At 39.5% G+C, this 26,685-nt stretch overlaps 1 protein-coding gene across 1 annotated transcript; it reads right to left on the reverse strand.

Annotated features, from left to right (window-relative positions):
- Window positions 1-1,274: 1,274 nt before the first annotated feature.
- Window positions 1,275-26,678, reverse strand: LOC149310711 (kanadaptin-like). The gene is made up of 14 exons (XM_089529568.1): window positions 25,969-26,678; window positions 23,520-23,709; window positions 22,356-22,478; window positions 20,611-20,671; window positions 19,045-19,184; window positions 18,419-18,579; window positions 16,606-16,675; window positions 8,902-9,091; window positions 8,167-8,278; window positions 7,621-7,852; window positions 6,322-6,411; window positions 5,576-5,631; window positions 4,743-4,812; window positions 1,275-1,594 (listed from the first exon to the last, which is right to left on the reverse strand). Exons 1-14 carry the CDS (start codon window positions 26,524-26,526, stop codon window positions 1,545-1,547), a joined length of 2,103 nt encoding a protein of 700 aa, XP_089385694.1. The 5' UTR covers window positions 26,527-26,678; the 3' UTR covers window positions 1,275-1,544.
- Between the last annotated feature and the right edge of the window lie 7 nt (window positions 26,679-26,685).

The following is a 26,685-nucleotide window of genomic DNA, read 5'->3' on the forward strand; positions in this document are numbered from 1 at the left end:
TTACCACTTTAAAAAGTAAAGACCTGTTTACTTGAACTACTCACCCAAAACAGCTAATTTCACTGGAAGTAATATGGATGGTTGAAATTTCATTAAGCATCTCCCCTTTCTTTGCTTCCCAATTTGAGCTACTGGTTTCATTTATTAGAGTTGATCAGCCTGGGGCAATTTTCAATTAATTAAAAAATGCAGACTGAGCATGTCCAGAGTGAGCAGCTATCCACATCTGTCAAAACAAAGAAACCCCCCCTACAAACAGATTGGTTCACTTTATTTTCCAACAATATATTGCCTGAAAAGCACTGTCCAAAATCCTGTACTGTGGAGCCTAACATAACATTTCTGCAAGTGGAACTATGCTATACCTCTCCTCTCAACTCAACTGTTTAGCCAAAGGCAGTGTTCCTTCCATGGTCATTCAGGGGCTGGTGGAATTATAGGAGCATCTGCCTATGTCCCTATAGGCAGATGGCTGTCTGCACCTGCAAAAGAACAATTGTTGAGGTGGTCTACTGCAACAAAACCATGAGGCACCTACTTGCATTTGTCGCTAACAGGATGACAGCTGTTGTGTCAATACAGAGTTTCTGTAGTGACTGTTTTGAGCCTTATGGGTTTTTACTGTTTAGTGTTACTTTTCTGCTCCTCCCACCAAAAGGGATTTCTTTACTCAGATAGGAGGGTCATCATTTTTGTTGCTGAAGCAGAGTCTGCTACAGACCAAGTGATTGGTAGTCAGACCCATTATTGCCAGCAACTATTCCAAAAGTCTCTAAGCAGATGCTTTTCTTGTCCATGGCTTCACAGATATATGTGCTGGAGATGCATAGGACTGAACGTGCAATATTAAATGTGTAAGGCATGTCCTCCACTCCACATTCTGCTATGTAGCCTAGGGTACATTTTATATCCCACCTTTTCTCCGATGACCTATTCCAGATGGTGACAATGAATGCATTTTTTCTCCCCACAGATGGAAAACTGATATATAAATATAACTGGCCAAGGCAGTTTTTACTTACTGGTAGAAAGGAAAAGAACTAGATATGCTCTGGATTTGAGTAGCACCATCTGCAGGCTACTGTTTGCAATTGTGCTTTTTGAGGTAAGCTGGAAGTGGGGCAGTGACAAATGGTTTGATGCAGACAGAATGTCCTGTAAGCAAACTTGTAAAGTTGTTTCGAATGTCACAGTCAACATAAATGTTGCAACACATGAAATAGCCCACTATGAGCCTGCTCTTCCCACAATCCCAATACAATTAATGAAAACAAAAGCACTGGCTTTTTAGTTTTTATTATATAAAACCATATGTTGCTGTACCTAAACAGTCTGTAAATACAGTTTCCACTTCTATATACATTTTGATGCACAATATACACAAATACACATCTAGTGGGAAACAAACGTTCGTGGGCAGGAATCAGAAATCTTTAAAAGGGATTTTAAAAGAGTGAACAAAAGTTTGTTGCCTGTTGTTTAAACAGTGTCTGTACCAATTGCTGTGTCCAAGTCTCCTGCTTTCCAAATCCACCATCCAAAGTTTAATAGCCGTATTTTGCATTCAGATGAGTTCTGCCATCACCACTTTGATCTGTTAAAACAAGAAAATGTGTATATTTTTAAATTTTACTTATATGAAGTGCAAATTATCTCCAGCGAAGAAGCAACAGGGGGAACAATACAATTTGCCTAGACTAGCTTTCCCCAATGTGATGACCTCCAGTTGCTTTGGACTACAAATTGTGTTATCCCTGGATACTGGTGATGCTGGCTATAGCTGTTGGGGAACTACAGTCCCATACAAGGCCTTGTGTTGAAGTATTATTATTATTAACCTTTATTTATAAAGCGCTGTAAATTTACACAGCGCTGTACATACAGTCATTTTAATTAGACGGTTCAATGCCCTCAGGCTTACAATCTAAAAAGACACCACACAAAAGGAGAAGGGAGTAGTGGTGGGTAAGGGGATGAGGTCCAGCAGTTCCCCTCTACCTCCAAGGCCTGGACCAAGGCAGATGGACTGGAGGGAGGGCTTGGCTTCATAATGGATGGTTAATCTTCATCCAGGGAGGCCTGTTGGAGCTAGCCTGCCTCTCTAGTAGGATAATACATATAAAGTACATAGCAATAAAGGAAATGGTTCAATAAAACAGGCACGAAAAGAACATCAAGTAGCAAGCGACAATTATGCAAAGCCTGAGAACACTTCTCTGAACAGGATGGTCTTCAACTCCGTTTTGAAGCTGGTTAAAGAAGTGATGGCTCTTGCTCGCGGGGGAAGAAGGTTCCAGGAGTGAGGGGCAGCGAGTGAAAAGGGGCGAATCCGAGATGGGGCAGAGAAAATCCTGGGCTGGGACAGCAGACCTTGACTACCAGAACGGAGGGCCCGAGTGGGAAGGTGCGGAGAAATAAGGTCTGATAAGTAAGGAGGGGCCAGCCCATGGAGGGCTTTAAACGTCAACAGCAGGAGCTTATACTGAATGCAGAAAGGGAGGGGGAGCCAGTGAAGGGATGCCAACACAGGAGAGATATGGTCAGAGCGGTGGGTGGATGTGATAATGCGTGTAGCTGAATGTTGGACAGAAATTAAAGGACGGAGGTGAGAAAGAGGAAGCCCAGCCAGGAGGACGTTACAGTAATCAAGTCGTGAGATCACTAGGGCATGGACCAGGATGTTGGCAGTAGAGGTGGAGAGATATGGTCGGATTTTGGCAATACTGTATAAAAAGAATCTACAAGCCTTGGCTGGGGTCTGGATCTGAGGGATACACGACAGAGAAGAATCAAAGGTAAAACCAAGACTGTGGGCTTGCTGGACTAGTTGAATAGAAATGTTGTTCACAGAGACAGAAAAGGAGTGTTGAAGGGTGGAAGTAGGTTGACATAGTACTAAATACAAGACTCTAGAGTAAAATTACATGAAAACTCTACAACCTTTAATAGGAATTTGTTTGGGAATTTCATTTGGCTCAGAATGCATACAAACACATTAATGGTTTGTATGACAACATAAGTCTGTCTTGAAAGAACAACACTGATTCACAATGAAGTTCTGGGTGAAATGAAACAGGGTGATTTCAGCTTTTAAAATCCTAAATGTCCCTAGTTACATTAGCTTTAAATGTGCCTCTGAATAACATAGAATCATAGATTCAGAGTTGGAAGAGACCGCAAGGGCCATCCAGTCCAACCCCCTGCCATGCAGGAAATCTAAATCAAAGCATCCCTGACAGATGGCCATCCAGCCTCTGCTTAAAGACCTCCAAGGAGGGAGACTCCACTACACTCCAAGGGAGTTTGTTCCACTGTCGAACAGCCCTTACTGTCAGGAAGTTCCTCCTAATGTTGAGGTGGAATCTCTTTTCCTGGAGCTTGCATCCATTGCTCCGGGTCCTAATCTCTGGAGCAGCAGAAAACAAGCTTGCTCCCTCCTCAATATGGCATCCCTTCAAATATTTAAACAGGTGAAATGGTCTTAACTATGTGCCAGGCTGCAGGTCCCCTACTTTAAGAAAATAAAATCCTAAAAGCCCTCACATCCCATCATCCTTCACAATGGTTTTGCTGGGTAAGCCAATGGGAAATGCAGCCCAGAAACATCTGGAGGGACACATATTTCTCATCCCTGCTCTAACCAATGGTGCAACATTCTACAGATGTCTAAAAGGACCTACACAGGCATATCTGTGAGTGGAATGGCTGCCTAAACTGCTTGAATGAGTAAGGTAACTACACACAAAAATGAGGGATACTAAACAGATACAGAGACTAGAAACACTGAATGAAACAAAGAACTTACTGATGTTAAGTTCAGTAAGCCTATTTGTTGACTTTATAGATTTAACAATATCTGCTCTAGAAGCAGAGCCTCAGTATATTTGACATTATCACAAATGAAGTGTGTTTTGTTTTCTAGGTTATTATTATTAGTAACAACTCAACACTCAAATCCCACCATGAAAGACAATGGGGAAACTGCAGCAGCAATATACAGTGCAAGCCTTATGATACTATGGGGGGGATACCGACAGGCAGAAAGGGGCAGCGAGATGTGGAGATGAGGTACATAACTGGCGTGTGTGCCGTATGAATGCACGCGTACCAAAATGGCACCTGGACAGCACTGTAAGGCTTGGGAATGTGTGGACACTCTGCTCTCCCAAAGCCCTAAAATCGGCCCCAGGCTGGCGCTTTGCAAGAGTCTGTACCAGGCCTTTGATGTTTTAGAAAGGCAAAATAAAGCAGGATTTGAGGTTCTGTACCGGGGTGGCGACTGATAGGGGTTGAGGTGATGGTGTAGGGAGCATTCCTTATTAAAAACCTATTTTAAGCCTCCCGGGGTTTGGGTACTTTTTCATTATTTTGGCTCTCTGGGTTGTTTTAAGTGACTTCTGTTTCATGTTTCTAAAAAAGAGGCCAAATTGCCACCATGTCCTGCAGAAGGCATTTGTTCACTTTTTTTTGAAATCTGGTGGGTCCTGAGGCCACAGCAGTCCTGGGGACCATGTGCAGTCTATGGGCTGCACGTTGTCCACTCCTAATTTGTATGGTGCAACTGCATCTAACCATACTGCATCTTGTGCAAGGTACTTTAAGCAGTTCTCTCTCTCTCTCTCTCTCCTTTAGCTGATGGAGAAAAGTTTTAATTCCTCAGTAACCCAAGTCTCCTTAGTTATAATGGTCTTAATATAGGTCAAATTTGATAACCTAACTTTACCGATCCCTCACTGAATTACCTTCTGGTGGCATCCACACACAGTAGTCTGGGTCATTTTCTGGGTATTTTGTGGACATAGTGTGTTCAGCCTGCAGGACAGAATAGACAGTGTTTTAGTTAAATATAAAAATGAGTCCAAAACAACATTACAGATTGGGGAATCTTAAACTACTCTCTGGTTCATATTAATTGTCAGTCCAAGGCTTGGAACTGGTTTCCAACTACAGTTTTTAGGAAAAATATTGTTTAAGCAAACCACCATTTGCCCAGTTTGGTTGTAATATCAAACCAAGGTTTACTACAAATAATGTGTCAGTGAGGCAGAGAAGGGAAGCAAGCCTGATCTAAAACTACAAAGCCATGTATATAATTATAAATATAATCACTGAAATCTCCTCAGTCTTCTACTACAATATATTGTGAGTCACTAAATCTTCATTTGGATGGGTCTATAAAATGAAAGTTCTGTTAAAACTCAGATTTTGAATTGGGGTGGCTTATTCTACCCAATGAAAATGTTCAAGTGTATTTTGAGAGAATAAAACTATAATTTCTTTTATGTTAGCATTATAAATTGCTGTAAAGTCAATTTATGCCAAATGGCAAGGTATAAATGGAAACAACAACTTTGTAACTGTATTTAAGCAAAAAAAGCTAATTTCCAAAAATGAGGTACTTTATTAACTGTAACCAGAGCGGAAAGACTACCACAACACCAAAATCAAGCAATTCTGTTTAAATTAGTTTTTTTAAAAAGCTGAAAACAAACAACAACAAACCACATAGAGGTAAGGAATATCGTAAACTACTGAGAGCTTCCATCTATTTAAATATTTAGTTCTCTCAACTCACCGTACTTGTACTGTTAGCCTTCTTATTTGGGGACATTTTTACAGTCTTCTGAGACACTAGGAAAAATAGTGGGAAAAGATGATTAGTGTTATTAGTGCTTATGGCTTTAGGAAAACTAATAAAACCAATTCAAGTAAATAAATCCCATATGTGAGAAGGGCACAGGCAAAGAGGCTGCTAATGGAAACACTGCTACACTTCTGTCTGACTCTTAAGGTCACACATCCCAGAAATTTAATGTCAGTGTGAAATAGGACAGTCACCCTATTTTTATGGTACATCTCAGGTAATATATCCACAGGAAGAAAAGTAGCAGTTCAATATTGTAAGATACATAACTTGCTATTCTATTTCTCTCTCTCTAGAAAAAGCTTGAACTTTCAAGTGACCACTCAGCTTTGTACAGAAGTAATAAAACATAATTTATTTCTTCTTTTGGAAAGAAAAATATTTACATTTTAGAATGATAAAAAACCCTCTATTTTTTAAAACATAAAGTCTAAGTAACTTAATGGTTCTCTCTCCCTTTGCAATTGGTAATATGCTTGAGTTTTCTCTCTCTACTGTATTGCATGATTGGCAAATTCTGTTGTATTGCCAATTGTACAATACAGCAGAATTTGATTATCTATTAGAGGAACTTTTCTATAGTTCTTGCACAGCACACCACCCTACTGTATTCACCAAGCCAGTACCTGACCCAAGCCAACAGCTCAACAGGGAAGCTGCTCTACAACATTGCTCACCTTGTGCTTTGTTTTGCAGTTTAGACACTGGAGAGCTGCATCCTGGCATTATTTTGTCTTTACTCAAAGGGTCAGAGTGAGAATTAATTCCTGTAAAAGTAAAGCAAAACCCAAGATATTTAATTACTCTTAATAAGCACAGGACTAGTAAAATTAAAGCCTAAAGAAATCAGGATAGGTTAACTGATTTGCTCTTTTTAAACAGAGTAACTTATATTCTGTTTCAACCAATAAAATCAAATTTCAAATCATTACCTAAAACAGCAGCTTTCCAACAATAGCAGCAATGACATTTAAAACAAAGAAAAAAAAAACCAGGGAGAAATAAATGCCCAAGGAGGTTTGACTTAATAAATAAATGGCTAGGGCAAGGGATGGGTGTGGAGGAAGATAGCTGTAGCAATATCTGGAGCAATGTGCCATACTTAAGTGGAATTAATGACAATTTTCTAAGAAAAAATTACTGTTAAATTTGTGTCAACTACAGGTAGACTAGATTATGATTGTACTATCACTGTTTCAGGAAAATATCCAAACAACAACTGGGAACTTGGTTTTGGGGATCACAAAGAGTTACAAAGACTCTTGTCTATATATTCTTGTTCATAAGGAACTTAAATGTTTTAAAATAGTATTGTTGTTAGATGTGTTAGTTTGCCACATCTAGCAATTTGCAAGAACAGAGCAGCCTCTGGTTTCTGTCAGAGATACAGAAGTTTCCTGAAAGGTGGAGTGTGTAATGCCCTATCCACTCCTGTGCATTAGCCTCAAGTCACAAATAGGAAACAGTTAGCATGTACAGGAGAGGAAAGGCTGGATATGGTGAGAAAAAACTGGATTTGGAAAGAGAAAAAGACACTATGGGAGACCTGGCACACACTTTCTTTCTTCCCTCCGAGACTGATCAGTTGTTTTTTTTTTATCAATCTGTCTCCAAATTTAGATCTTTCAGTTCAAATAGCTAGGAATGAAAGTCTCCAAGTGTGTGTCTCTATTCCAAGTTCCACCCTTTTTACACTGCTTTAAAAAATAATCTTGGCTGGAATTTTCATACACACTTTAGGAAATGAACAGAACTAAACTTTAATGGTTGGTAGCTAGAGAACAATTAAAAAGATTGTATGTACAGCACTGTGTAAATTTACAGCGCTTTATAAATAAAGGTTAATAATAATAATAATAATAATAATAACAACAACAACAACATGTAAAGAAAAGCCTTAGTAATCACATTCCTACTTTTTAGAGTTTCAAAATAGTTAAAATGCAGATGAATTGAGAATGTGAAAGTTAAATAACCATCATTAGATGATTCCATGTCTTGTCTGAAGTGAGAAAAAGAACTGGTAGGAACACAATCTTGTTTAACAATTTCTTGTGCAGCAGCTTCTGTCTTTGGTTTCTGTGTCCCCTGATTTGAATTCATTTCTGTTTCCTCTTCTTCTTCTTCCTCCTCTTCCTCTTCCTCTGATCCTTGATCTTTCATCTTTAATAGATTTACAGGTACTTCAGGACGTTTCACAGGCAACTTCTGTATGTCAAACAGAGATTACAATGAAAATCATGTACTGACACTGACAAATAATAATATTACATGCTATGAGGTAATACTTTTCTAACAACATAATAAGTGTTTGTTGTATATCTACAAACTTCTAGAAACATCTCTCAAAACAAGTTAAAGACTGGACTGCTCCTATAGGGAGTAACCACTGTCCTGTTCAGGCAGGAGTAGTCTTTGAATCCCCATTACAACAGATATAACTTCTAAAGAGTAAGGCATACCCAAAACGGAAGACACAATGGAAGATACAACCCCAAAACCACCCCCACCCCTTAACTTACCCCTACAGTTCCAGTTTTCAGTCTGAATTTGCTCCCTCCTTTCATGGCACCAAAGAGGGGTAAAGTTAGAATTTTAGGCTTGTTTTGTGTTTCCAGATTTTCATTCTCAAGGCTAAAGGTGCAAAAAATGAATTAAGTTTACAAAAGATGCTTTTTATAGAACTGTGAAAGGCTAGCACTTAACTACTACAGTGCTCTGGCTCTCATGTCAGAAGTCATATTCAAATTCCCATTCAGCTGGAAAACTCTTTGTGAGATTTTAAATATGTCATGCTTCTCAAAGCTGAAGCAGACACCACATATCCCTTAAGGAACAAATCGTACCATTTTGCATGCCTCCCCTCCTATGCATAAACTCTCAAGTGCCCCTTCATTATCCCCAGGGTTAACAGTTATGTTGGTAGAGACATTAACCATGATAAATATTATCCAAAGTTACATTTTAAGTAAAAAATGGAATCAATCTTTGGGACGATCCAATGCCACATTCTGTCGGCTGTCTTCTACAGACTCTATCCCACATATGTTTGGAAGCAAAATCTCCAGAACACTACAAAATAGACAAGATTCAGGGTTTCAGGTTCTGCACAGATGATGATAATGAATGTTTTAATTCTATTTTAATGTTGCATATATTTTAATTACACTGCAATATTTTAATCTGTAAGTCACCTTGAGTCCCAATCTTGGGGGAAAGGTGGGCTATAATTAAAGTCAACAATAACAAAAACTCACTGTGATTTCAGTTCTGGCATTGAGGCAGGTGTAACTATCTTAATCAGTCCTTTCAAACGCTGTTGTTCCTTTCTCAGTTCAAAGGTTCGCAAGTGAAGCTTTCTACGTGTCACACTGTCTAAAGCACAACCGGATTTTATGTCTTTCATGAATTCATCCAAGGAATCCTGAGCTGCTGGCTGGGAATGTGCTGTAGGAAATCATATATATATCAATAGTCATACCATCTAACTACATGGACACAATGTTATTCATGTTTCTATCCATAGAATATAAGTAATTAACGAACATAATCAGATTTGTCAAATATGTCAATGATCATACAAATCCAATATACCATATTTCCATATTCACTGAATCTCCAAAATGATAGGAATTTGTAGTGGTCAGCCCCTATCCTTTTAATAGGTAATATGGTTGTTATGTATCCTACATTATAGCTCATTCCAGCTACACTACTGCTTTGGAGATGGATGACAGTGGTACAATAGGGAAATCAAGATGCATATTTATCTGTTCAGTAGAGTAAATACATAAGATTATGCCACTAAAGCTACTATTCCATAATTTGTTGTTGTGTCCCTCCAAGTCATTTTTGATTTTTGTGACCCTAAGGCCATAAGGTTTTCATGGGGTTTTATTGGCAAGTTTCTTCAGATGGGGTTTGCCATTGCCATCCTCTGCATCTGAAAGAGTATGACTTGCCCAAGGTCATCCAGTGGGTTTTATGCTCAAATGGGGATTTGAACCCTGGTCTTCAGAACTGTAGTCTAATGGCCACTATACCATGCTGGCCCTCTACCGTTCCATACTGCAAGTACTCAAATAGCAACCAGTATAATCCACATAGAATTACCAAGTAGAAAGTTAGTGTAAAACTTCGAGAAACTCAGAAGTGGAGAACTTCACATGCACCAAGTGCACATTGGTAGCACTCTTGGAGCAGTTGGAGTCCAGAGTAGCTACACTTCAGCATATTAGGGAGCAAGAAGATTTCCTGGACACAACAGAACTAACAGTCTTGGTCAGACAAATCTGATCTCTTTCTTTGATAAAATTACCAGCTTGGTAGATGAAGGGAATGCTGGGGATATCTTATATCTTGATTTCAGTAAGGCCTTTGACAAAGTTCCCCATGACATTCTTGCAAACAAGCTTGTAGAATGTGGGGTGGATAAGGTAACTGCTAAATGGATTTGTAACTGGTTGACTGGCCAAACCCAAAGGGTACACAACAATGGCTCCCTTTCATCCTGGAGAGAAGTGACCAGTGGCGTCCCACAGGGCTCTGTCCTGGGGCCAGTGCTATTCAACATCTTCATCAATGACTTGGATGACAGAATTGGGGGCATACTCATCAAATTTGCAGATTACACCAAATTAGGAGGAATAGCTAATACTCCAGAGGACAGGATCAAAATTCAAAATGACCTGAATAGACTAGAAAACTGGGCCAAAGCTAACAAAATGAAATTCAACACGGAGAAATGTAAGGTACTGCACTTAGTGCAGAAAATAAAATGCACAGATATAGGATGGGGGACACCTGGCTGAACGAGACTACCTGTGAAAGGGATCTAGGAGTCCAAGTAGGCCACAAGTTGAACATGAGTCAACAGTGTGATGCGGTAGCTAAAAAGGCCAATGCAATTTTAGGTTGCATCAATAAAAGTATAGTGTCTAGATCAAGGGAAGTAACAGTACCACTCTATTCTGCTTTGGTCATGCCCCACCTGAAATATTATGTCCAGTTCTGGGCACCAAAATTCAAAAAGTACATTGAGAAACATTGAGCGTGTCCAAAAGAGGATGACTAAAATGGTGAAGGGTCTGGAAACCATGTCCTATGAGGAACGACTTAGGGAGTTGGGGATGTTTAGCCTGGAGAAAATAAGGTTACGAGGTGATATGATAGCCCTGTTTAAATATTTGAAGGGATGTCATATTCAGGAGGGAGCTAGCTTGTTTTCTGCTGCTCCAGAGAATAGAACCTGGAACAATGGATGTAAGCTACAGGAAAAGAGATTCCACCTCAACATTAGGAGGAACTTCCTGACAGTAAGGGCTGTTCCAACAGTGGAACACACTCCCTCGGAGTGTGGTGGAGTCTCCTTCTTTGGAGGTCTTTAAGCAGAAGCTGGATGGCCATCTGTGGGATATGCTTTGACTGAGATTTCCTGCATGGCAGGGGGGTTGGACTGGATGGCCCTTGTGGTCTCTTCCAACTCTACAATTCTATATAAACAAGACATTTCCTTTCTGCAAGGATCTTCCAAAATTGTTTCTATACGTTACCTCACCTACTGCTCCACCCTGATTTATAGTATTCAGCATACAACTTAACTGATTCAGCCTTACAGTAAAATAGCTGTAACTCTAGAATTTAAGGTCAATAATTCTCTTTCACCCAACTATTCTTACATAACTATTTTATATCAGTTCTCCATGGCAGTAAGCCCAATTCCCTTTTAAAAACTAGAGTCATATACCTGAATTCTTAGATCTAGTTACTGATTTGGTACTGTTATGTGGGAGTAAAAACATACCACGAACTACTACTAACTTCATGGCAGAGCATCTACAAGGTACATATAGCTGTCTTTCAAATTAAAAAATTTCCCTTGCAAAAAAGAATGTTCATAGGAAGAAAAGTTCACAACCAAATCCCCATGCTTGTAACAACAATATTGGAGACGGTAAAGAAATAAAGATCATGCTGAAACAGTTAGCACTTGGACATCATAAAAGCTCTTATGCATGAATGAAATGCAATTTAATCTGAATATTCATCCCTCTCTATAGAACTGGATTTGTGAGTTTAATTTGATCAGTTTATTGAAACAGGCAAGTAGCTCAACACATTTTAAGTAGTTTTTAATCATTTTGTTACACCTGGTTTAGTCTTTCATTTCTGGGATGAAAAGAGAATAATACCTTTAATATTGCTCATTTCTTTTATAAAGACAGACAATCAAAGTGGAATCAATTCTGCACTATTACAATTTAAATTGACTTGTTTTCCAAAATCAAACAGCTGTCAGTTTCCATCCTGCATAATATGTTGGACGATGATTTTTTTGTCATCATTTCCCAGAACCTATAACTAGGCAAAGTTGCATACAACAGATAAACACTGCTTCCAAGGCTACAGACTTGTTACCCAATAATGAATTTCAGCTTTATTCATGTTGTGTGAACATAAGGACTAGGCTTTTTTAAAAGGAATTTTAATCCCAATTCCTCTGCAAATTTATTACAGAACTTGCAATGTATAACTTGAATTCTTATTATGATGTACAGCTTAAAATAAACAATATAGGCTACTGCATTTATGTGTGAATAACTTTACATTAGGATTAATTGCTGTACATCCTGTATTTGCATTCCCTCAAATAAAAAAAAATGTAAACATTCAGAAGGGCTCATATCATTCGAAGAACATTCTTATTTCCCCATATTGTAAGAGGACAGGCATTGGTCATGATCCTGACAATGCAATGCCTATGTGCAACAGGATTTTGCTTAGAGATCAGTTGTGCCAACTATGCAAAGGCTTTATGCACAGACAGCAATAGAGCATGTCTATACTGTTTTGTGCCTTGACATTAACACTGCCTAATGGTTTTCTTGGCAAGATTTATTCAGAGGACATTTGCCATTGCCTTCCTCTTAGGCTGAGAGAATGTGATTTGCCAATAGATTTCCTTGGCTGAACAGGGATTTGAACCTTAGTCACGTAGACTCATAGTCCAACACTCAAACCATGTGGATCTGCATACCTATAGAGTGTGTTAACTTCCTATATGAGAGGTGGTGAATCTAGGAGCCATTTTTCTGCCATGGGACTCTCTGTGGGATGCCAACTTAAAACATGCCCCTTTGCTCCAAAGGAAAACAGAAAACCCCTTCAACACAGAAATTTTCAAAAGTGAAGTGTTTGTCGTAGATCATACAGCATTAGGGCCAGCTGTATGTTCTACACTGCCTCCTATAGCAGACTGTGCAAGTCTATGTGTTGTACAACAAATTGCAATAGCAAGAGCATTTCTATACCGCTTATCAGTGCACTTAAGCACTTCCTAAGTGGTTTACAATGTGTAAGACAATTTCCCTCAACAAGCTGGGTACTCATTTTAGCGATCTACAGAAGGATGAAAAGCTGAGTGGACTCTGGAGCCTGACCAGGATCAAACTCACAACCTTGTGGCTGTGAATGACTGCAGTACTTGCATTTAACCACTGTGCCACCAGGGCTCCACATTATCATGTGGTGTGATAATGGGGAGCTCTTCCATTATCAGAACCTTGTTCTTGAGCAATAAAAGGATAAAATATGTGAAGAGGCTCAGTTACATTTTAATGAAGCTCAGCATCACAGAGATGATAAGGTAACAATTGCCCAATGAGATGAGCAGTTGGGCTTCTGAGCAGACATTTTAAAAAGCCTGATGCACTATGTGGTTGTGCCCTCTAAACAAACCCTGAGGGGTTTCTAACAAAGGAACAACTGCAGCCAAGAGCTCTGGTTTGGGAAGGCTAGTGGAGGTTGGACAACGGAGTCCAGACTCCTAGTCACCCATGAACAGCAATGACTACAAAACCTATTGATCTGTGAGTAGAATTAGGAGAATGTATTAGCTAGTCACATCAGGTCTTTTTGTTGTTGTTACTTCTGATTTGGCTGAGATTATCTAATCCCTCTGTAACATGTAATTTCTAATCTGTGCCTGAAGGAAAGATGTTCTTGTAATAGATATCATTTTGCTGTGTTAAGTCCTTACTTAGAATAAAGCTTGTTCTTTAAAAGCACTCTAACACTCTCACACTCCTTTTCACATGCCTTGGCTCAACCTGGCCCTTCCCCATGGTTGGGAAAGGGAGGGAAATGTCTCTGCAACAACACAGGTGGAAAGTGCCTGTGAAATCCCAGCAACATCTCATTACATTGCTAAAGGGGAAGGATTCAAATCAATGGATGGTGGCAGTGAGCTTATTAGATAAGAAAGATGGTCTCAAAGGGTACCAATCAACTCAGGCAGGAGCAGGAGGGGGACCCAGAGAATCCTCACAGGTGGGAGATGAAAATAACCACTCCACTCCAAGCAAGCCTCAGGTTGCAGATCTGTCTTGCCAAGGAAGGCTTTGTCTTTAGAGAGCCATGTTTCCCTAGTTCATATGATTTTTTCACTGCAGAAATATCAATAACATAAGGCAAGATAGACCAGAGCTTGTCCACAATTATTTCCCTGGCACAGATACTTCATATAACCTTAACTGATAACAACAGAACTAAAGATTGGAAAAATCTATTTCCTTTTTTATGCAGCTACAACAATGGAGTATTTCGTAACCTCACCAATAGTTCATTTATAAGTACAGACAGCTTCAAACTGTATCAATTGCTATAATTTATTTAATCTCTGAAATACATTGGATGTACTTTAGTCTAGGAAATTCAGTCTGTTATTCACTCCACTATTCCTAATAACTATTCTACAGAGGCTCTAGGTTTAAGACCTCAGAGAAAAAAAGCTTTCAACGGTTTTTTTGCAACAAACAAATGCAATTACAATAATAATTTTATCAGTGTACCTATTTCAGTAATTTCTTACCTGTTGGGATGATGATGGTAACATACCAATATAAGAAAAAATAAAAATTCCATGGTCACTGTTGGCTAGAACTAAGGATATCATATTTCTGTGCTTTGCTACTTGAAAGTTACAACACTGTATTTATAAACACAAAGGAAAAGTTGATTAAGTGAATATTATTATTATTGTGGAGTTGAAGGCTTTCATGGCTGGCATCTATTGTTTTTTGTGGGGGTTTCGGGCTATGTGGCCATGTTCTAGAAGAATTTCTTCCTGATGTTTTGCCAGCATCTGTGGCCGGCATCTTCAGAGAATACTTGCCTGGAAAGGAGTTGGGTATGTATATACTGTGTGACCCTGGGAAAGCAGGAATGATTTGCATGTGTATTGTTCTGTTGCTAATGGAAGGCCTTAGGGTGAGAGGGTATGCAAAAGAGGATTAGTGTCTGCTTGATTAGTGCTCATTGTCTGCTAGGAAACCCCTGACCCTGGGAGATTTCTTATTTGCATTTGTTGAGTCTTCATCTTGCTATTTTTCAGGACTGGTAGCCAAATCTTGTTTACTTTAAGGGTTTCCTTTTTCCTGTTGAAATTGTCCAGGTGTTTGTGGATTTCAATGGCTTCCCTGTGCATCCTGACATGGTAAGACAACTCTTAGTAAGAGAACTCTTCTAGAACATGGCCACATAGCCCGAAAACCCCACAAAAATCTATTATTATTATTGTTGGTATTTTACTTGTATCATTCCAACAGCACAGAATACCTATATAATAATAGCAATATCTGCCTTGGAGAGAAGAATGCTGGACCTGATCCCCTCCCCCCCTCACCATTCCCTTCTCCTTTTGTGTCATGTCTTTTTAGATTGTAAGCCTGAGGGCAGGGAACCATCTATTATCCCCTCTGTTGTAAGCCACCTGGATTCCCAGTGATTGGGTGGCATATAAATAAATCCTATTATTATTATTATTATTATTATTATTATTATTATTATTAGCACCAAGGTCTGACAGTAGATTTGGCAGAAAGATTAACAAACTCTATAATCATTTCCTCTGTATTATGTTTTTTCAACAGGGAATCACAATGGAAGCTAAAGGGCCAAATGAAATGTATGTATGCACTTTTACCTTATTTTATTGATGTGATGTTTTTAATTCTGCTTTTAAAGTAACTTTTGTGAACTGCTTTGAGTCCAATTTAGGAAAAGGCAGCATATAAAATAAATACCATATATACTCGACTATAATTTGACCTCATCTCTAAGGCAGGTTTTGGGGCCAAAGTTATGGGTTTCTTTATGACTAATGGATAAAGTCAAGGGTAAAACCTAGAGGCATATAATAATGGATCTAAAGGAAAACAATGTCAAAGAACTTACAAAATTCCAGCAGTCATGACTGTTTCTGCTTACACTAAAGGCTGGATCGATGACAGAATTGGGGGGGGGGGGGGGGAATCAGTGCTTCCAGGACAGACTCACTCTTGCTTTTCACCAGAAGATGGTTACTTTTTTCATAAAAGTTAGAGTACAGTAATTACATCAACTTGTAGATAAGCTGACTGTTTTTTTGAGTCCATTTTTTGACATAAATTTCTAGACTTATCCATGAGTACATACAGTAGATATATAAGCTTTGGGGACATAAAAGTGGGGCTCATACATCTTGTAGCCTGCAATCTGCCCAACTCTGTTCTAAGCAATGTGTGCTTTTTAAAAAAGCCCTAGATTTGGTTGCATTCACACTGTAGAAATCCAGTTTGACATCACTTTAACTGCCATGGCTCAATGCTATGGAATTTTGAGAATTGTTTGTTGTGGCAGTAAAGCTCTATGACAAAGAAGGCTTAACGTCTTACAAAACTACAATTCCCAGAATTAAAGAGGTGTCAAACTGGATTATTTCTGCAGTGCAGATGCAGCCATCCATCAACTGTATCACTTGTAGCAAAATCTTGATCCAGTGTAGTCCATAAGAATTTGGTGGCAACTCAAAATGGATTTCACTTTATTTTAACTGACAAACTTTCTATACTACATGTATATACAAACTTTATGCCTTGTTCCCATCTAACCTTCCCTGGTTTTCCAAGAAAATGTGATATTACCTGTCTTTGAAGATTTCAACTTCTCAGCTATCTCAGAGAGTTCTTTTTCAATTGCATTTACCTTTGTAACCTACAGGAAAGGACAGACAGTTGGAAAGATAGGTATATCTGCAACAGATTTACAAAACCTCAAAGATAACAATACAGCAGTCTTTTTGCCCCCAGCTGCAAAATAAACACAGAGAAAAAACATTCATTGAAGTACAGAGGCATCCCTATCATGATAGGCCCTCCTTTGGGAGATTTGCCTGGCACCACCTTTGTTGCACTTAGCTGCCATCCCAAACCACTTATTTAACCAGGCACTGGCCATTTTGTCTCTAATTTTTTAACAGTGCATTATCTCATATTCTTCAATGCTCCCCACCACCCCAATTTTAATTTGTTAGATGTCTGGAAATCTTTGACTATACATACTAGCATAAAAATATTTCAAAATATACTACAACTTATGTATACTGTATATACTTGGCTGTAAGTGGACCTGAAGAATAAGTGGAGGGCAAGTTTTTGGGCCAAAATTATGGATTTTGATATGACTCATGGATAAAACTTAAGGGCATGCAACAAATGATGTAAAGGATGAATGTTAGTGTCTTCATACAGAATTTCTTATTCAGATACTTCTAAGCCTGATTCCGCTCAGAACTCCTTTGAGGGGAAGCCCCAAAATGGTGCCACCACTGCCATTTTCCTGTCCAAGCATTCAAAAAGGCCAAGAGCAGTATCATGGTGGAAAGAGTAGAGAGGGTTGGTGCTTCTTTTGCATCTGCACTGCAGAAATAATCCAGTTTGACACCTCTTTAATTCTGGGAATTGTAGTTTTGTAAGACGTTAAGCCTTCTTTGTCACAGAGCTTTACTGCCACAACAAACAATTCTCAAAATTCCATAGCATTGAGCCATGGCAGTTAAAGTGATGTCAAACTGGGAGGAATTAAGCTCTTACCTTTTGCCACTCTACTCAGAGAAGGGGAAGAGTTAAAATACACTATTTACATTGACCCATGGATAAGTTGACCCAGCTTTTGGGGGGGAGGGGGGGATCAATTTTTTTACTAAAATGTCTAGACTTACACATGAGTATATACAGTAGTTACTGAGGGTTTTTTTTTTTTTTTGCCTTTTATGGACACACTTGGTAAAGACTTTCCCTCCAGTAACTTGCCAATTTATAAGATCATTTCATGCAGCTGCCAAAGTGGGCTCTAGCCCACAAAAAGTAATTTTTCAGTTTTATATGCTTGCATGTTTTCACATTTATTTTTGCCACAAAAGACTAACATGGCTGTTCTTCTGAAATATATCACAAAACAGATTACATCTTGGAAGAAAGAGTTCATTTCCTCCCACAGAGCAAAAAATTGAGATAATTTACCACTTTATGACAGGTAATCCCACTTTATTTGGATAAAACATCTAGAAAAAGACACAAGAATTTGCCAGACTTCATTGTTCAGGAGGCAATAAAACATGTTACTGCTTTATTATCCTTTCCAAGATCTAGGAAGTTCTCTTTCTCTCACAGGCTCAGGTGGGGAATTTAGGTGACCTTATACTAAGACTTGGAGAAATTCTATAAGTAGCAAGATTTCCAAGGTCACTAGTCCCACTTGCCAGATCAGAAGATGAGAGCTAGCCACTGCAGTTGTGCCAAGCCCAGAGGCTGCTTACAACAACTCCAAAATGTATGATGATACTCCAGTGAAGACACTTTAGGGATTTGTAGGGATGGAGTTGGACCTATGTACAAATTCTGTCTGATTACTAAGGTCAGATAGACCTTATAGATCACTGTCTGAAGTTGTTCTTACCAGTGAATCATACGTTTCTGGTTTCTCATCTATTTTTCCAGCTTTTTTCATTCTGTTCAGCCGTTTTTGCTCAATAACGCCTGTTCGATCAAGGAATGTGTCATCGTCACTATCATAAAAGTCTTCTTCTTCCCAATTCTTTGCTTTTCTTTTACGGGAAACTAAGATGAATGTAGGCAAAAAAGACAAAAGACTATGGAACAGAACAGTCCTGAAGCAAATAATTCACTTGTATCACTAATTTAGTGATAAAAACTGACTTCATATTATCATTAAAAAAAACTACAAGTGCAAAATGGACAGATGTAAAATCTACAAAGAGCAACTGTAACAATAAAATAGGATACCATTGTGAGCATCCTGTAAGAAAGGTGAGATAAATTATTTAAAACTATTTTAAACTGATTTAATCTGACTTTTTAAATAACTGTTAGACTATTTGGTTGATTTTTAGCCTTTTAAAATAATTTTAATGTTTATGATGTTTTAAATTAGTCAGGTTGTCCTGAGATCTTTAGAGGACAGGATACAAATATTTTAAATTATAAATAAATGCATACATGTGGATTTTTCTTTTAAGAAAGCACCCACCATTACATTGAAATTCATAAAATCACGTAACCTACCTGCTTCCTGCCGCAGTACCCCCCTAGCATCCAATATCCTGCAGGCTTCCAGTGAACACTGGATCAGAGCTTCCTTCTTCTTTCCTGAATGGATAGCTTCTGCCACAAGCTGCTTCCCTAAAGCATCGTCTACAGGGAGCCTATTCAATTGAGATGATTACAGTATAAAGCAAGTTCAATAATGATCCTTATTCTGTGCCTCAGAGCTCTTCCAGAAATCACACAGAGAGTGGGAAATCAGGGCTCTTTTTTAAGGACCTTTATAAGCAATATTACTGGTTGTTGTTGTTGTTGTCGTCAACTGCTCTCCAGTCAATCTCAAACCATGGCAACTATATTGACCCATACATAAATCAACCCCAGATTTTAGGGTCAGGTTTTGGGTATAAATTTCTTGATTTATAGTCGAGTATATACGGTGCTCCCTTACCTAACTGATACAGTAATAAGGAGTTTAAAATTCAGCTAGAACAGCCATAGAGACCACCCCACTTTTAGTAAACATTATGGGCGTAATGTCCACCCCATAATAAACACCCATGCTTTTTAAATATTGTTTTCCTCTGTTCCCTGAAAGTCCTAGTGCTTTCCCTGAAAATTAAGAAGTTATAACACTGGATTTTAGCAATGAATAATTTCAGTGGTCCACAGCATATTAAACATCTTAAAACAGAACTGTAATTTTTTTAAACTACTATATGGTAGTAATCGAGACTTCAAGCCCATGTCTTACAAGCTAGAGATGAATACTTTGTAAGGGATCTGTGCAACCAATTTAGCCCAATTCAATATATCATCTTGCAACAGTAACAATGCAAGGAGTGCATGCATAGCCTTGATTATCCAGAGTTCCAAATCATATGGCAAGTGTCTACAGAAAGTGGAGATTATCCCACTCAGATTAAGCTTCTTTATATAAAGGAGGATGGGGATATTGGTCTAGCATGCCCGCTCCACATGTTTTCTCTTTTGGATATGAAGAACTCAAAATAGGGCTTTTGTTGGGCATGGAGGTAATGCTGAAATAGTGCTTAAATAGAATGGCACTGGATTGGAACTGGACAGAGAACATTTCAGTCTCTCTCTGTATACTGCTGGCTATTTTGGTTTCCATTTACCTTTACTCAACACTATTAGAAGAACTAAAGAACAGTCAATATTTTAGCACACGAGGAGCTGAAATTTCAGCTGTTAGTACAAGCAAACTTTTCAGTATGGAATACAAGACATTAAGCTGAAATTGTATAAACCATGTGTGGTAATCATATGCATTGCAAATGTTGTCAAACTGCAATCATGATTTCAATAACATCTGGAAGACCTCATGTTTTCTAAAATATTTTCCTGTTATAGACATATTTAGTAAATGAGTAAATAAAGAGCCATTCTGGTCAAGTCGGTATATTGTGTAGTAAACAATAAATAATGTTGTGACCAATCTTTTCATGTCTCAATTCCAGTGTTCAAATCCAGTTCAAGATATACAGGATATACCACCTTCCTCATCCTCACTGAGAAAAAGACAAAACTATACAAAATAATTTCACAGTATATATACATACATACTTCACCCTACAAAGCCAGGTGCCAGTCCCTTGAGCTTCAAATTCGTATTCTAGTTCCTCTCCTGGAAAATAAAACAGAATGGAAACCTGTTAACTAGTCCGTGTTACGAATAGAATTTTCATTGTTCCACTGAAATGGGAGAGCCCAGTTACATTGAGCAGATCAATCTGTATTGTTACTTCATTGTAAAGTCCTTAGAACCTAATTACATGAGCTGAGGTTTAAGTGCATATTTAAGCGTCCCAGATGACTGGCATAAATGATACCAAATACGTAAGTATTTAAAGGTTAAGTAATGTGAACTATACATACAATTTTACAGTAAACGAATTATGACTTTGCAACTGTCTTGAACTCATCCATGAAACCATAGAGAAGTCTAGCTCTCATTATGAAATTGTTTCAGATAACTATTTGTGTTCAGCTCCATTCAGATAAATTATATATTCTGGTGAACATATTTGCTGGATCAAAGCTTTAGAAATTTTCCAGTATTTTCAAGGCTTTATACATATCAAGGGATACTACCACAGTGAATCCTAATCTAGATAAAGGAGATTTAGCTGACAACCTAATTTAGGTTTTAGAAATTAGTGATCTCCTCACCAGCACTGAAGTTGTCACACATTACTTTTTAGGAGATACAGCAGACTGTAAACAATCACAACATAGTTGAAACTCTTTAAATGGTTAAAGGACATAGAAAAAGCAAAAGTAAAACATGATAGAAAGGGTCACAATCCTGAATATCATTGTTCAGGGACTTGTGCATAGGGGCAATGAGAACTATTAGCACATAGAAAAGGCCAGTGAGACCAAGGTCTCTCCCACCCATTGCAAAGAAATAGAAGCAGACACCAAAAAAGACAGAACAAGATTCTTCTTCCACAATATCTGAGATATCAAAGGGACATTCGACCCATGAGTAGGGATGCTATGTGACCTACATGGAAACACATTACATACTCAGGACAAAATAAAAACACTTACTTGGCTTTTTTTACACCCAAATGCCCTCAAGGGAACAAGAGGCCATTTTTTCTATGTTTTTGGATGCCCCCAGGTCATTTTAGGAGAGATTTTTTTAAGTAGTAGAAATAGGGAGGAAAAGTAATTTCTTGTTTCAAAAAGTACCTCCCTGGGGCTTAAATTGGTCCAGGGTGGATCCACTTTTTATTAGCAGGAATGCTGATCTAGCAAGTATAGTATTCCCTATGAAGAATTAGGTTTGCTGGCAAGTACCATTGTATCTTTTATCAGTGTAGAAGCTATAACCTTTCCTAGAAAATGCATATATGGCCATGGTCAATACTCTGGTTGCTCAGCCTTTGAAGAATAATCAGAAAAATGCACTGGATGCAGAATGCCCTCAAGCTGCTGAGAGAAGATCTTATTCCTAGTATGTATGCCCACAACTATACAGTTTTCTACCTTAGGAGCCAATTCAAATTGCTGGTTGCTACTTTTAAAATCCCAGAAGGGTCCAGGTTATTTCAAGGTTATTTCAAGGAGCGCCTGCTTTTTCATGATTCTTCTTGACTTTGATATTTGTCCTTCGCAAACTTCCTTCATCTAATGTATATGTGTAATAAGTATATTTTTTGCAGCTCTTCTGTATGCTGAAGTTTTAATAACATTCTGAGAACTATCAAAATGTTACAAGTAGCAAACAACTAAAATAAAATAAAAATAATGCTGCTGGACACCAGCAGACAGTGAAAACGCATGGCAGACAACACACATACCTTCTCTGTCAAAAAATCCTTGTAGTGCCTTCTTTGGATCTTTCAAGTAAAAAGCCTCCTGATCCTCCTGAAACTCAATGGCTATTGGGTTTTCTTCACCTTCCTCCTCCTCTGCATCTTCCCCTGAAAAAACAAGGGCAGTAAAAATTGGAAATGAGAGCAGAAGTACAAGATAGTATGATGCAGTTCCATTGATATTTAAGGAAGAAACTATTTTTGTAAGATACAAAAGTCATCTAAAAGCCTAGTGTTATAGGTCAGTTTGAAAATATTAAAAGTGTTAGTCTGATGTATTTACTGTTGTTATTATTATTATTATCATCATTTATTTACAACTATACTGTTTCTAATTTATGTTTTAATATTAGTAATTTGTGATTATTTTTTAACTTTTATCATCAATGTTTTAGTTCTGTCTTTTTAAATTATTAACCTGCCTTGAATCCCATTGTGGGAGAAAGCTAGGCTATAAATCCTTGAAATAAATAAATAGATAGATAAATGTATACAGCACTGTCAATGTACATGGTTTTTAATGGCACTGATGTAGACCCATACCATACTGAACTATTTAATACACAGTGAAGTTAAACCATGAACATGAAGGAACTGGGAAACCCAGCCTGTGTTGCAGCCTCTCATCTATCATAAATCAGTACTTGTGGTGCTCTATAAATGGTCATGGATTTGCTTTTCATACAAAACTATGAAATCTCGGAGAACTGATGTGTATTAGTGCAGGCAATACTGAACTAAATGGATCAATGGTCTGACTTATTGCAAAATAGCTTTTTGCACTCCTGTCCTGGCCCATCCTGTTGGCACAGAAATTGTCCAAACGTTTTTTAAGTTCCTACAACTGTAAAGATTTATAGTATGAATTTGTCCAACAGTGGTACTTTATGGGAGTAGGACAGACATCAATCAGAGTATAACCTAGGAGTTTGGCAGATAGGCCCCATCCCAATATTAACAAATAGAAGGGAGCCAAATATTCAATGCTTGGGACAGATTTTTAGTAGCTCCACTGTAAAACAACATCAGAATTCATTTCTAATTATACAGAAGTAAAAGATACAAAAGCAGTAGAAGAAGAAAGAAGTAGAAGATACAAAACCCAATGAATTCACATTTCCAAGGTGTATAAGCAATACTATATCTTACCAATTCCCCAGGAACAACTGAAATCATTGTCCTGACTGTTTTTATATCTCTGTTCTTCCTTTTCCTCTTGATCTTCATCAGAATCATCACCCAGCATTGTTTTCTCTAATTTAGCCTGCTGCTGCTTACGCAATTCTTTCAACTGGGTTACAGTCAGTTCTGATTCTGGTTCTTGATCTTCGTCTGGGCCCTGCAGAATAAGTTACAATTTTGATAACTGAATGCTTGAGAAACATGATAGACAACATGACTGAGAGCAGGCTTGGATGCAGAAGAAGGAAGAGTGAAGATAGGAGGAAGGAATATCAGTAATCCAAGATATCCAAGTGACACCATACTACTAGTAAAAAAATGTCACAGACCTGGAACAACTACTAAGAAAGATCAAGGAAGTGCAAAGAGCAGGTTTACTGCTCAACATAACAAAACAAAAATAATGACCACAGAGGATCTACACAAATGCAACCTAGACAACGAGAAAACAGAAACAGTAAAAGAGCTCCCATACTTTGGGCCAAACACTGATCAGACTGGAGTCTAGAAGAAAACTAGGAATGGGGAGGGCGGTTATGAAAGAACTAAAAAAGATCCTAAAATGCAAAGATATACAACGCAGTACAAAATTTGGAATCATACAAGCCTTTGTATTTCCTATTACCATGGATGGATGTGAAAGCTGGTTGACCAGCCGAACCCAAAGCAATGGCTCCCTTTCATCCTGGAGAGAAGTGACCAGTGGGGTCCCACAGGGCTCTGTCCTGGGCCCACTGCTGTTCAACATTTTTATCAATGCCCTGGATGACAGAATTGGGGGCATACTCATCAAATTTGCAGATGACACCAAATTAGGAGGAATAGCTAATACTCCAGAGGACAGGATCAAAATGACCTGAATAGACTAGAAAGCTGGGCCAAAGCTAACAAAATGAACTTCAACACTGAGAAATGTAAGGTACTGCACTTAGGGCAGAAAAATAAAATGCACAGATATAGATGGGGGACACCTGGCTTAAGGAGACAACATGTGGAAGGGATCTAGGAGTCCAAGTAGACCACAAGTTGAACATGAGTCAACAGTGTGATGCGGCAGCTAAAAAGGCCAATGCAATTTTAGGTTGCATCAATAAAAGTATAGTGTCTAGATCAGTGGTTCCCAACCTTCCTAATGCCGCGACCCTTTAATACAGTTCCTCAAGTTGTGGTGACCCAAACCCATGAAATTATTTTTGTTGCTACTTCATAACTGTAATCAAATAGGTGTTTTTCAATGGTCTTAGGCAACCCCCATTAAAGGATCATTTGACCCCCAAAGGGGTCCTGACCCACAGGTTGGGAACCACTGGTCTAGATCAAGGGAAGTAATAGTGCCAGTATATTCTGCTCTGGTCAGGCCCCACCTGGAATATTGTGTCCAGTTCTGGGCACCACAATTTAAAAAGGACATTGAGAAACTGGAGCGTGTCCAAAGGAGGGCGACTAAAATGGTGAAAGGTCTGGAAACCTTGCCCTATGAGGAACGACTCAGGGAGCTGGGGATGTTTAGCCTGGAGAAGAGAAGGTTAAGAGGTGATATGATAGCCCTGTTTAAATATTTGAAGGAATGTCATATTGAGGAGGGAGCAAGCTTGTTTTCTGCTGCTCCAGAGAACAGGATCCAGAACAATGGATGCAAGCTCCAAGAAAAGAGATTCCACCTCAACATTAGGAGGAACTTCCTGACAATAAGGCAGGAGTAGGCAACCTTTTTGAGCCGGGGGTCGGGTTGCTGTCCCTCAGACAACTGGGGGGCCGAAGCCAAAAAATAATTAAATAATTTTTTAAAAAAAGAGTTAAATATATAAATAAACCAGGACAAATGTAGGACAAACTTTTGAAATGGAGGACACTTTTAAAAAATGGAGGACATGTGAAAAAATTTGCTGATTTTTTAAAAAATGTTAATATTAATGCATGTTTCTGAGGCTTCTATAGACAATTGCCCACCAAAGGCCCCGGCGGCAATCGGCGGCAGGACCGGGCTGGGGCCAGTCCCAAGGCTTTGCCGGGCCAGATCAGGCCCGCAGGTTGCCTACCCCTGCAAGAAGGGCTGTCTGACAGTGGAACACACTCCTTCCTCAGAGAGTGGTGGAGTCTCCCTCCTTGGAGGTCTTTAAGCAGAGGCTGGATGGCCATCTGTCAGGGATGCTTTGATTGCAATTTCCTGCATGGCAGAATGGGGTTGGACTGGGTGGCCCTCGCGGTCTCTTCCAACTCTATGACTCCATACTCTGCTATAGTAAGCTGCTTCTGAGAGCATATATCTCAGATAGAGTGGTATGTTGGCATCTCTGGTGGGTTAAAGAGTGTTGTTTTTGTTACACAGGACAGAAGATGCTAAGGCCAACATACTAAGGGTTCTCTATTGTGTGAAATGAGAGGGGTGTGTATATGAGACCAACCCTCGGCTCACCTGCAGCACGAAGAGTCGGCTGCTGCCCCCGAAGCGGAGGACGTGTCCGACCCGGACCCTGCAGTAGGTGCGGGGCGGGATCCGCGCTTTGTTGAGGAAGGTGCCGTGGGCGCTGTCCAGGTCGTAGACGTAGAGGCCGGGCGCGGGGCCTCCCCCTTCCCCCTGGGGCTCCTCTTCCGACGAGGGCCGGTGCTGGAGGACGGCGTGGTGCCGCGACACACACGGGTGAGCCAGGGACAAGTGGCAGCTCGGCGCCCGCCCCACCAGCACCCAGCTCCGGCCGCCCAGGCCCACGCTCTCCAGCACGGCGCCTCCCTTCACCACCTCCAGGCTGTAGCCCGGGGAGAGGCCGCCCCACGGAGGTTCCTCGTACTCCGGGAGGGATGGAGGAGGCGGAGGCGCCGCCGGGCCCCGAGGCGCTTTCGGAGCCGGTTTCGGAGCCGCCACAGCCGGCGCCTCGGCCTCCTTCCCTCGCCCCGGAGGAGGAGGAGGCGGCGGGGGCAGGGACGGCTTCTTGAAGCCTTCCCTCTCTTCCTTCTCCTCAGCGGCGTCCGCCATTTTGTCCCTGCGTCCGTTCTTTAATGGGTCCCCAAGGAAACCGCGCCCCCGACACTTTGGTTCCGGGTCTCTTGAAACCGTCCCTCTAATCGTTCTCCATTCCTTAATGGGTCCTACGGAAACGGCTCCCTCGACACTTTGGTTCCGCGTCTCTTGAAG

This window comes from Sceloporus occidentalis, unplaced genomic scaffold, assembly GCF_023333645.1.
Source record: "Sceloporus occidentalis isolate IW3139 unplaced genomic scaffold, rSceOcc1.0.p SCAF_6, whole genome shotgun sequence".
Taxonomy (NCBI): Eukaryota; Metazoa; Chordata; class Lepidosauria; order Squamata; family Phrynosomatidae; genus Sceloporus; species Sceloporus occidentalis.

Bases quoted from the DNA above. Each gene is read 5' to 3' on its own strand.
- LOC149310711 (XM_089529568.1), bottom strand. From the start codon at position 26,526: ATGGCGGACGCCGCTGAGGAGAAGGAAGAGAGGGAAGGCTTCAAGAAG. The intron at 9,092-16,605 runs GTAATATCACAT...GATTTCCTACAG, and splicing joins GTTGAAATCTTCAAAGACAG to CACATTCCCAGCCAGCAGCT. The intron at 6,412-7,620 runs GTTATTTAACTT...TTACTTTTACAG, and splicing joins CATGGAATCATCTAATGATG to GAATTAATTCTCACTCTGAC.